General features: G+C 42.3%; 1 protein-coding gene across 1 annotated transcript in view; it reads right to left on the reverse strand.

The window, feature by feature from the left end:
- SNX1 (sorting nexin 1) overlaps positions 1–13335 on the reverse strand; it is a 50829-nt gene that overhangs the window by 12439 nt on the left and 25055 nt on the right. Inside the window, exons 5-6 of the mRNA XM_060174323.1 lie at positions 9148–9191; positions 7908–8049 (exon numbers count right to left, since the gene is read on the reverse strand). Coding sequence (XP_060030306.1) covers positions 7908–8049; positions 9148–9191 — 186 coding nt within the window. The remainder of the gene's footprint in view (positions 1–7907; positions 8050–9147; positions 9192–13335) is intronic.

Raw genomic sequence — 13335 nt, forward strand, 5'->3', positions numbered from 1 at the left:
ACTATGAGTACAGAGTAACAAACATCAACTGATACAACTGGGAAGGTATCTAACCTCTCGTGCCCCCAATCTAGTGCATACAAGCCTGTGTGTGTACACACACACACACCCTCCATCTGCATCCAAGGAAAGGAAAGCCTCTCACCTGACTCCACCTCTCTAGACCTCATGCAGTTCATAGGGCATGCCGGAGATATTTTTCTTCTACGCTGTTACTACAACTAATCTCCTATGTTCAGTCAAAAGCCCACTGCATGGTGTTGGAAACAATGGGTTGAAACATGCAGAAGAATGAAACTGAACCATTATATTTCACCAAAAACAAAAGTAAATTCTAGGTGGATCAAGGACTTGGATGTTAGAGCAGAAACTATCAGATACTTAGAGGAAAATACTGGCAGAAAACTCTCTTCCGCAAAAATTTTAAAGACATCTTCAATGAAAGGAATCCAATTACAAAGAAGACTAAGGCAGAGGACTTCCGGAGGCGGAGCTACGAGCAGCAGATCGCTTTCTCTCCTCTCCTCTCCTCTCCTGGATCAACTAGGAATACCAAAGGAGACCACCCGGACCGAAACAAGACAGGACTAGAATGACCACAGAAACCCAGTAAATCACCCGTGAGTACAAACACGCGTGGCTGGTGACAGAGAGGAGAGAGGGGCCTAAGGAGAGATTAAGTGACTGCTAACAGTTCGACAGTTTGTCAGTGGAGACACCACCTCCAGTCTGCTCCACCAACAAGGGGACAGCTGAAGGGAGGAAAGGACTCCCCAGAGACTCACCAAGTACAACTCTGAGTCTCCATTGCTACTACCCTCAGAATCTGGAGCAGCAAGAGGGAGGGACACCAGGGCACAGAGATCTAACCGGGAAACTCAGGAGAAGACCTATACCTCGGTGGCATAGCTGAAGGGCTGTGAAAGTCTCTTTGCATAACCACTGGATTATCTCTGCCACACCCTGCTTTATCTCTTGGTCAGGAGTCATTGATTAAGCCAAGAAGCCTATTGATAGTTTAAAAGCCCTCAGGCTACCATAGCCTACAGGGGAAAAAAAAAAGGCTTTTACACCACTGAACTCCAACTCAGGGATTGAAAAAACTGTTAACTTATATAAAATGGTTAAAACAACAAGAAAAAATAATGGAGACTCGAACCAGGACAAGAGTCCAGCTAAAAGTCCTCCAGAGGGTGAAGCACAAAACAACGAGTTCAACATCCAAACATTAGCTAAGGAAATAATAACAGGAGTGAGTAAAGAATTTGAAAAAATTGTAATCAGAAATGCAGGAACAACAAATGAGAATATGGAAGAAAATTCTAATAATCTCATGGTTATTAGAGAGCTGAAATTGCTGAGCTAAGAAGGCAACTAGCTGAACAAGTTAAAACAGTATCAGAGCAGGGCAACAAAATAGATGAACTCCAGAAAGCAGTAGAGGGCAGAGAGAATAGAATCAATGAGGCTGAAGACAGAATTAGCAAGATTGAGGATGAATTAGAGACAACTAAAAAAGAAGTAAGAGATCTCAAAAAGAGATTAAGAGATGCTGAAAACAACAACAGAGTCCTATGGGATGACTTCAAAAGAAACAATATACGCATTATTGGCTTACCAGAGGAAGAAAGAGAAGGGGAGGAAGAAAGCGTTCTCCAGGCCATAATAGCTGAAAATTTCTCTAGTCTAGACAACACCAAAGACATAAAGATTCAAGAAGCCCAGAGGGTCCCAAACAGAATTAACCCAGACCTAAAGACACCAAGACATGTCATACTTAGATTGGAAAGGAATAAGGATAAAGAAAGGATCCTCAAGGCTGCAAGAGAAAAACAAAGAGTCACCTACAAAGGAAAACCCATAAGATTAGCAGCAGACTTCTCCATACAAACACTACAGGCCAGAAGAGAATGGCAAGATATCTATCGAGTGCTCAATGAGAAAGGCTTTCAGCCAAGAATACTATATCCTGCTAGATTGTCATTCAGACTAGATGGAAGCATCAAAACCTTCTCAGACAAGCAACAGTTGAAGGAAGCAACCATCACCAAGCCTACCTTGAAAGAAGTTCTGAAAGGTTTCCTATAAACAACCAGACCACCACAAATAGAACATATATCAAAACACTCTAAAACTCTACGAATGGCGTTAAAATATCTTCAATCTTTGATATCAATAAATGTGAATGGCCTGAATTCACCTATTAAAAGACACAGAGTAGGAAGATGGATCAGAAAACACAACCCAACAATATGTTGTCTACAGGAAACTCACCTAACGCAACAAGACAAACACAGACTTAAAGTGAAAGGATGGAAAACTATCATTCAAGCCAATGGCCCACAAAAAAGGGCAGGAACAGCTATTCTCATATCTGACATGACAGACTTTAAAATAGATAAGATTAAAAAAGATAGGAATGGACACTACTTAATGCTCAGAGGATCAGTCAATCAAGAGGACTTAACAATTATTAATATCTATGCACCCAATGAGAAGCCATCTAAATACATCAAACTTCTACTGAAAGAGCTACAGCAATATATTAACAGTAACACAATCATAGTAGGGGACTTCAACACCCCACTCTCTCAACTTGACAGATCATCCAGGAAGAAAATCAGTAAAGACATAAGGGAGCTAAATGAAGAGATAGATAAACTAGAACTATTGGACATTTTCAGAGTCATTCATCCCAAGAAACTGGAATACACATTTTACTCAAATCCACATGCATCATTCTCAAGGATAGACCATATGTTAGGCCACAAAGACAGCATCAGCCTATTCAAGAGCACTGAAATCATCCCAAGCATCTTCTCAGACCACAGTGGAATTAAACTAACACTTAACAATCAACAAAAGATTAGTAACAGTACCAAAATGTGGAAGCTCAACAGTACACTTCTTAACAACTTCTGGGTCAAAGAGGAAATCAAGGAAGAAATCAAAATGTTTCGAGAGTTCAATGAAAATGAAGACACAAGCTATCAAAATATTTGGGACACAGCTAAAGCAGTCCTAAGAGGGAAGTTCATAGCTATACAAGCACACATTAGGAAACAAGAAAAGGCACAAATAAACAGCCTGATTGCACATCTTAAAGACCTAGAAGAAGAACAACAAAGGAACCCTAAAGCAACCAGAAGGACAGAAATTACTAAAGTTAGGGCAGAAATAAATAACATTGAGAATAGGAAAACCATACAAAAGATCAATGAAAGTAAATGTTGGTTCTTTGAAAGAGTAAACAAAATCGACAAGCCTTTAGCCAGACTCACAAAACAAAAAAGGGAGAAGACCCAAATAAATCGGATAGTAAATGAAAGAGGAGATATCACAACAGACACTGCAGAAATTCAACATATCATGCGAGGCTTCTATGAACAACTATATGCCACCAAGTTAGAGAACCTGGAAGAAATGAATGATTTCCTAGATACCTACCAACTTCCAAAACTAAGTAAAGAGGAAGTGGATAACATGAACAGGCCCATCACAGCTAATGAAATTGAAACAGTTATCAAAAATCTTCCCAAAAATAAAAGTCCTGGACCAGATGGTTTTACAAATGAATTCTACAAAACTTTCAAAGAAGAACTAATACCTCTACTTTTAAAAGTCTTCCAGAAGATTGAAGACACTGGAATACTCCCTGCCAGCTTCTATGAAGCCAACATCACCCTGATACCAAAAGCAGACAGGGACACAACCAAAAAAGAAAACTACAGACCAATATCTCTGATGAACATAGATGCGAAAATATTGAACAAAATTCTAGCCAACCGGATACAGCAGTATATCAAAAAGATTGTTCATCATGACCAAGTGGGGTTTATCCCAGGCATGCAAGGTTGGTTTAATATACGTAAATCAATCAATGTGATCCACCACATCAACAAAAGCAAGACCAAAAACCACATGGTCATATCAATAGATGCAGAGAAAGCCTTTGACAAAATACAACATCCCTTTATGATCAAAACACTACAAAAAATAGGAATAGATGGAAAATTCCTGAAGATAGTGGAGTCTATATATAGCAAACCTACAGCCAACATCATACTCAATGGTGAAAAACTGGAAGCATTTCCCCTCAGATCAGGTACTAGACAGGGCTGCCCACTATCACCATTACTATTCAACATAGTGTTGGAAGTTCTTGCCATAGCAATCAGGCAGGAGCAAGGAATTAAAGGAATACAAATTGGAAGAGAAGAAGTCAAACTCTCCTTATTTGCAGATGACATGATAGTATACATGGAAAAACCTAAGGAATCTAGCAAGAAGCTTTTGGAAATCATCAGGCAATACAGTAATGTGTCAGGCTATAAAATTAACATTCAAAAGTCAGTGGCATTCCTCTATGCAAACACTAAGTTAGAAGAAATTGAAATCCAGAAATCAGTTCCTTTTTCTATAGCAACAAAAACAATAAAATATCTAGGAATAAACCTAACCAAAGAAGTGAAAGACTTGTATACTGAAAATTATGAGTCACTACTCAAAGAAATTGAAAAAGACACAAAGAAGTGGAAAGATATTCCATGCTCATGGGTTGGAAGAATTAACATCATCAAAATGAATATATTACCCAGAGCCATCTACAAATTTAATGCTATCCCCATCAAGATCCCAAGCATATTTTTTAGGAGAATAGAACAAATGCTACAAATGTTTATCTGGAACCAGAAAAGACCTAGAATTGCCAAAACAATCTTGAGAAAAAAGAACAGAACCGGAGGCATCACACTGCCAGATCTCAAACTATATTATAGGGCCATTGTCATCAAAACTGCTTGGTACTGGAACATGAACAGACACACTGACCAGTGGAATAGAATTGAGAGCCCAGAAATGAGGCCCGACACGTATGGACATCTAATCTTTGACAAAGGGGCCCAGACTATTATATGGGGGAAGCAGAGTCTCTTCAACAAATGGTGTTGGAAACAATGGGTTGAAACATGCAGAACAATGAAGCTGAATCACTGTATTTCACCAAATACAAAAGTAAATTCCAAGTGGATCAAGGACTTGGATGTTAGACCAGAAACTATCAGATACTTAGAGGAAAATATTGGAAGAACTTTTTTCAGCATAAATTTTAAAGACATTTTCAATGAAACGAATCCAATTACAAGGAAGACTAAGGCAAGTATAAACCTATGGGACTACATCAAATTAAAAAGCTTCTTCACAGCAAATGAAACCACTACCCAAATCAAGAGACCCCTCACAGAATGGGAGAAGATCTTTACATGCCATACATCAGATAAGAGTTTAATAACCAACATATATAAAGAGCTTACCAGACTCAACAACAAGACAACAAATAACCCCATCCAAAAATGGGGGGAGGAATTGGACAGAATATTCACCACAGAAGAGATCCAAAAGGCCGAGAAACACATGAAAAAATGCTCCAAGTCTCTGATTGTCAGAGAAATGCAAATCAAGACAACAATGAGATATCACTTCACTCCTGTGAGAATGTCACACATCAGAAAAGGTAACAGCAGCAAATGCTGGAGAGGGTGTGGGGTCAAAGGAACCCTCCTGCACTGCTGGTGGGAATGTCAATGGGTCCAACCTCTGTGGAGAACAGTCTGGAGAACTCTCAGAAGGCTAGAAATGGATCTACCCTATGACCCTGCAATTCCCCTCCTGGGGATATATCCTAAGGAACCCAACACATCCATCCAAAAAGATCTGTGTACACATATGTTCTTGGCAGCACAATTTGTAATAGCCAAAACCTGGAAACAACCCAGGTGTCCAACAACAGATGAGTGGCTGAGCAAGTTGTGGTATATATACACAATGGAATACTACTCAGCTGTAAAAAATGGTGACTTCACCGTTTTCAGCCGATCTTGGATGGACCTTGAAAAAATCATGTTGAGTGAAATAAGTCAGAAACAGAAGGATGAATATGGGATGATCTCACTCTCAGGCCGAAGTTGAAAAACAAGATTAGAAAAGAAAACACAAGTCGAACCTGAAATGGAATTGGAGTATTACACCAAAGTAAAAGACTCTGGGGTGGGTGGGTGGGTGGGGAGAATACAGGTCCATGAAAAATGATGAATGAAATAGTGGGGGTTGTATTGCTAAATGGGAATCTGGGGAATGTTATGCATGTAAAAAAAAAAAAAAAAGAAGTAGAAACGCAAAGCAGAAATTGACTGAGTTTGGAGTATGGCACCAAAGTAAGAAAGCAGTACACTAGAGTTTGCAGTGAGTACCTCCCTAATACTTCCTCTCCACTTTTCCAAGCTTTGGGTCCATGATTGCTCAACAATTTGTTTGGCTTTGTATGTTAACTCTCTTTTCAGTCACCAGGTTCCAGGTGTCATCAGGATGCCGGCCAGACTTCCCTGGATTGAAGATCCCACCAATATGTCCTGGAGCTCAGCTTCCCCAGAGACCCATCCTACTAGGGAAAGAGAGAGGCAGACTGGGATTATGGACCGACCAGTCAACGCCCATGTTCAGCGAGGAAGCAATTACAGAAGCCAGACCTTCTACTTTCTGCAACCCTCAATGACCCTGGGTCCATGCTCCCAGAGGGATAGAGAATGGGAAAGCTATCGGGGGAGGGTGTGGAATATGGAGATTTGGCGGTGGGAATTGTGTGGAGTTGTACCCCTCCTACCCTATGGTTTTGTTAATTAATCCTTTCTTTAATAAAAAAAAAAAATTAAAAAAAAAAAAAAGACTAAGGCAAGTACAAAGTATATGGGACTACATCAAATTAAAAAGTTTTTGCAAGGCGGGGGTAGATAGCGTAATGGTTATGCAAACAGACTCTCATGCCTGAGGCTTCGTCAAGTTCCAGGTTCAATCCCCCACACCACCATAAGCCAGAGCTGAGTAGTGCTCTGGTATAAAAAAAAAAAAAAAAGTATTTGCACAGCAAAAGAAACCACTATTCAAACCAAGAGACACCTCATAGAATGGGAGAAGATCTTTACATGCCATACATCAGAGTTTAATAACCAAAATATATAAAGAACTTGCCAAACTCAACCACAAGGAAGCAAATAACACCATCCAAAAATGGGGAGAGGACATGGACAGAATATTCACCACAGAAGAGATCCAAAAGGCCAAGAAACACAAGAAAAAATGTCTATGTCAGAGAAATGCAAATAAAGACAACAATGAGATACCACTTCACTCCTGTGAGAATGTCATACATCAGAAAAGGTAACAGCAGCAAATGCTGGAGAGGGTGTGGGGTCAAAGGAAGCCTCCTACACTGCTGGTGGGAATGTAAATTGGTCCAACCTCTGTGGAGAACAGTCTGAAGAACTCTCAGAAGGCTAGAAATGGACATACCCTAAGGAACCCAACACACCTATTCAAAAAGATCTGTGTACACATATGTTCTTAGCAGCACATTGTAATAGCCAAAACCTGGAAGCAACCCAGGTGTCCAACAACAGATGAGTGGCTGAGCAAGTTTTGGTATATATACACAATGGAATACTACTCAGCTATAAAAAACGGTGACTTCACTGTTTTCAGCCAATCTTGGAAGGAGCTTGAAAAAAATTATGTTAAGTGAAATAAGTCAGAAACAGAAGGATGAATATGGGATGATCTCACTCCTAGGCAGAAGTTGAAAAACAAGATCAGAAGAGAAACACAAGTAGAACCTGAACTGGAGTTGGCGTATTGCACCAAAGTAAAAGACTCTGGGGTGGGTGGGGGTGGGGTTGAGAATACAGGTCCAAGGATGACAGAGGACCTAGTGGGGGTTGTATTGTTATATGGAAAACTGGAAATGTTATGCATGTACAAACTATTGTATTTACTGTGGAATGTAAAACATTAATTCCCCAATAAAGAAACTAAAACACACAGGACCACATCAAAGCAGAATAAAGCCACAGACTCACCTATCAGGCTCTTCTCTGGGGGCGGAGGGACAATGAAGCCGTTCTGAGAGTGCTTCTCCGACAGCTTTTCATAAAGACCCAGGAAGTCACTAAACCTTCTTTTTACTGCAAACTGTTGACTTCTGAACATTGGTAAGCTTGTCTTGGGGACAGGAAAAAACACAAGGCAACTTTATTCCTAGTAGGGGTTGAGTATCTTTAAAAAACTATTTGGCTGACATCAGAGGAGTCTTTCATCAAGGCATCAGAAGTTCACCAACATTTCTGAGCGACACTTTCCTAGGGCTGTCTGCAGTCTACAGAGCTCTTTCCAGAGCAATGATTTTAATCGCATACAGTCAAGCACAAAGGGTTATAAAGACAACTGCATTCAAATGTAGTGTCATTCTTAGGTTAAGAACCCTTGCTCTAGGAAACTGTTGCTGAATCTAGCTTAAAGTTAGAATTCTAGGGCTGGGGAGACAGTATAATGGTTATGCAAAAAGAGTCATGCCTGAGGCACCAAAAGTGCCAGGTTAAATCCCTTGCACTACCCTAAGCTAGAGATGAGCAGTGCTCTAGTCTCTCTCAAATAAATATTAAATATATATATATATATATATATATATATATATATATCAAAATAAAAGGACGGGGTAGATAGCATAATGGTTATGCTAAGAGACTTTCATGCCTGAGGTTCCAAAGTCAATACCCACCATAAACCAGTGCTCTGGTAAAAAAAAAAAAAAAAAAAAAAAAGGACACCTCGGTATAATGTTTATTTTTTTTAATCATCTTTTATTAGAGACAGCCAGAAATTGAGAGGGAAGGAGGGAGATAGAGCCACCTGCAGCCCTGCTTTACCACTTGTGATGCTTCCCCCCTGCAGATGGGGACTGGGGCCTCAAACTGGGTCTAGCACACTGTAACGTGCATTCCACCAGGTGTGCCACTGCCTGGACCCTAAGTATAATATTTAAAGCTTATACTTGGCAGTTCTTTGTGGTCCAGAGGATAAAGCTTTGGACTCGAAAGCACGAGTTCAATTCCTGGAAGCACATGTACCAGAGTGATGGTTCTTTCTCTCTCATTAATTAATAAATAGTCATATATATGTATATATATATATATATATATATATATATATTTGTTAGAATTCTAGGGTCACCTATAGCCCATCCGACTGGACTTCTTATCTTCTCAGTGTGGAGCACCCAAGCTTTTTGCTGTGGCTGTCAGTAGGGTTGCTGGCACTCACCTGTGTGGTGACTTTGTAGGCTACATAGGCATTCATACCGTCCCCTGCAGGAGAACAAGAAAGCAGGAGGGGTCAGTCTGTCAACTGAAGTACTGCTGCTTCTTCTTTTTCTTCCCAGGGCCTGGCTGAGCTCTGGCTTATGGTGGTGCATGGGACTGAACTTGGGCCCTCAGAGCCTCAGGCATGAAAATCTGTTGCGTACGCTGCTTTGCTGTGTCCCTGACTGATCTCGGTCATATTTAACCAGGACTCAACGTCAAGGAGAGCTGTCTAAGGAGGGATATTTGCTTCATCCTCGAGCTTCCTACAGTACCCTCTGATCTAGTTTACACTCTGCCGTGGGGCTTCTGTGGTAAATAACCATGCCCCCACGGAAGCTGGCCGAGCCCCAGTCTGAGCTAGACCAGAAAGTCAGTGCCCTGTTCCAAAGTCAGACTCCATTTAAAACCTCCACAAAGCAGCACAGGACACTGACAATCCACTGGTTGTTACCATGCCAGTATTTGGGCTGGTTACACACATCTGTCCAAAACTAAACAATCCTCTTGCTGTGTAAAGCAGGAGGAGGAGAAGGAAGCCACTGATGTAAAAGGAAACAAGCAGTTCTACCCCAAACTAGCTCTGGGCCAGGTCTGCTCTTTCAGAAAAGCCGCCGCAGCCCCTCCGCTGGAGCAGGGACACTGACCTCTCTCATCCAGCATGTTCAGACCAGAGCGAGGGGGCTGGCAGGAAGACGCTCCGCCATCTGAAGCCACACAAATCTCTCTTCCCTGGAGGAACCATTTTTCTGAAAAAGCCTTTGACTGCTAGATAATCTGGGATTCAAGTGGTTATTCTCCTCTGTGGTGGTATCTTGACCAAGACCGCTTGGGGACATAAAGGCAGCACCGATTCCCAAGGACTGAAAAGACCTAGACTGGACCCAGGATAGACCCTGCTCCAGTGCTGGTCTTGCATCAGGGGTCGCTTGCATCAGGGTTCCCGTTCTCCCATTCCTCACTTCTTCCCCGCAACAAACAGGAAGCCAATGACTAGCTCAACAATTACTAGCTGTTGACCTAGGGTTTTCTGTTGCTTGTGGTGCAGCTTCTGAACTGGAATTGGGGATGCCACTGAGTCATTTAATAACTACAACAATAAAACAAGGGCAACAAAAGGGAATAAATAAATAAATAATTTTTTTTTAAGTGCCTGCAATTAAGGGAAGTCTAACTGCAAACATGAAGCCTCATAGTAAAGTGGGTCTTCAGACACTTTCTGCACACCAGCTGCTGCGACTGAGGCAGTGGATGTGGAAAGTATCTGTGTGCAGATTTGCACAGAACGCTGCAGGTGAAGCACAGGAAGAGCTCAGAACATCGGCAGGTGTGTCAGTAGTGCAGCCATTTTGATGGACATTCACTTCCTAGGTCTCTGCGGGAAGTCAAGACGGCACATGTGAACGAGGCTCTAGAGAGCACACCTTTTTGGTGGGAGTGAGAGTCCAGTTGCCGCAGATGTGTGTGGTGACAAGCACATGCTAACAGGTAGCCCCCACAAACGGAAGGAAGTGGTGCTATGGGACAGGTTGTGGATACAGAAGTGCTTGAAGCAGCCGGCTCCGGCATCCACATGACCAGCAATTTACAGCAGGGACACGGAATGAAAGGTGATCCCGGGGCTGACTGGGATGGATGCATCACTACTGTAGGTTGAGCTGGGCCTCCTAAAAAAGCAGCTGAAAGTCCCACCCCACTAGCTCAGAATGTGAGCTTGTTTGGAAACAGAGCTTTAATAGGAATTGAAAATGAGGTCGTTAAATGGCTGTAATTCCATGCTACTGGCATCCTTATAAAAAAAGGAAACTGGGGTCGGGCAGTAGCACAGCAGGTTAAGCGCACATGGTGCAAAGCGCAAGGACAAGTGTAAGGTTCCTGGTTCGAGCCCCCGGCTCCCCACCTGCAGGGCAGTTGCTTCACGAGTGGTGAAGCAGGTCTGCAGGTGTCTGTCTTTCTCTCCCCCTCTCTCTCCATTTCTCTCTGTCCTATCCAACAACGACATCAACAACAATAATAATAACCATAACAATGATAAAAAAAGGGCAACAAAAGGGGAAAAAAAACCCTCCAGGAGCAGTGGATTCATAGTGCAGGCACCTAGTCCCAGCAACAACCCTGGAGGCAAGAAAAAAAAAAAAGGAAACTGGATAGAGATATTCAGAGGCAGCATGATGTGCCGAGGCCCAGGAAGAATGCCCGGGGACATGAAGGCAGAGTCTGGAAGGCTAAGCCCACACGCAGAAGAATGAGGCCGCCTGAAGCCTGGGGAGCCACGGGAGCTCCAGCCCTCGTGTCTTCAGTGGGAATGTGACCTTGCTGACGCTGTGACTGCAGATGTGTGCCCTCTGGAACTGTGAGGGAAGCCGTTTCTGTCATTTTAAGCCACCGAGTTTGTGGTACTTTGCTGTAGAAGCCTTGGGAAACAAGACACAGTCTGTCCTCACCTGGCTCAAACATCAGGACTTGGTAAATGTGAAGGATTAGATTATTCTCTGAGATGTATCTTATCCTGCCAAGGGTCGTGCTTACAGAATATTTATAATGGTGGACTGGCCAGAGAGCACGCAAGGAATATAACCCAAAATTCTGGTCTATATTCTTCCATGGAGAAAGTGTGCTGTGGGGTGGGGATAGACAGCATAATGGTTATGCAAAGAGAATCTCATGCCTGAGACAGAGTCCAAAATCCCAGGTTCAATCCCCCACACCACCATGAGTCAGAGCTGAACAATGCTCTGATAAAGTAATAATAATAATTAATTAATAAAGAGAAAGTGTGTTGTAGCCTAGGGGAAAAGCTGTCCTTCCATGCTGGCTCTCAATTTCTGTATGATTAGATGAGGAAACCGTATCTGATGCTCGCCAGCACAAGAGCGCAGGGAAAGTGAAACTCTCCATTTCTGCAACACACCATTTAGGCACAGAGCGGAGTCGAGTCTTACGAATTCCTGCCCCAGTTCAGAACAGATAATGGCCACACCGCTATATTGAGAAAACACTGATTTATAGGACCGTTGTTGTCACAGGAGTAGTTTTCCTCTCCATCTTATCAACATCACCATTAGGAGGACAAGGCTCTGCACAGTCTTGTCTGTTGGGGACCAGACCTGGGACAATAGCTGAAGTCACTTCTGTTTGTTAATAATGCTAACATGCTTGGGACACAGCAAGGCTATTTTGGAAATCCAAATTCTGTCCAAAATACTTTTTTTTTTTTTTGGCCACCAGGGTTATCACTAGAGCTGATACCTATACAACTCCAAATTTCTGGTAGCCATTTATTTTAATTTTAATATGTGTGTGTGTGTGTGTGTGTGTGTGTGTGTGTGGTAGAGAGATGGGGAGAAGAGATACCTGCAGCACTGCTCCACTGCTTGTGGCATTGGGGGCTTGAACCAAATTCCCACGCATGGCAAATCCTGCGCTCTACTGGGTGCACCACAGAATGGCCCCATTACTCTGCCCTTTTAAAAAAAATCTTTTTTATTATTATCTTTATTTATTTATTGGATAGGGACAGTCAGAAATCAAGAGGAAGAGGGGAGACGGAGACGGAAAGAGACAGATAGACACCTGCAACCCTGCTTCACCACTTGCAAAGCTTTCCCCCTGAAGGTGAGGACTGGGGGCTTGAACCTGGGTCCTTGTGCATTGCAACATGTGCGTTCAACCAGGTGCGACATCACCTGGCCCTCATTACTCTGCTTTTTGAACATATGATTTTGATTTGCCCGAAATCCAACCTGAGCCTTTTAGTCTTTACCTATGAAAGAGAGTACTATGACCCAGAACACAGTGGTAGCGCTTAGAACCTGTGAGAAATATGATGGTGGTCTTACGGAGGCACAGCGGCACAGAATGTTGGTGGTGGGTACAGTGCGCAACTAGACTGTAATATTACGACTGTACAGACCATTATTAATCACAAACTGAAAAAATAATTTGGGTGGTCTGGGAGGTGGCGCAGTGGATAAAGCACTGACTCTCAAGAATGAGGTCCTAAGTTCAATCCCCAGCAGCACGTGTACCAGAGTGATATCTTGTTTTTAGTCTTTCCTCTCATTTCTCATGAATCAATAAATAAAATCTAAAAAAAAAAAAAGAAAAAAAGAACTTGGGGGGGTGGGTCGGGCGGTAGCGCAGTGGGTTA

The sequence above is a fragment of the Erinaceus europaeus genome, chromosome 16 (assembly GCF_950295315.1).
Source record: "Erinaceus europaeus chromosome 16, mEriEur2.1, whole genome shotgun sequence".
NCBI classification, from domain to species: Eukaryota; Metazoa; Chordata; class Mammalia; order Eulipotyphla; family Erinaceidae; genus Erinaceus; species Erinaceus europaeus.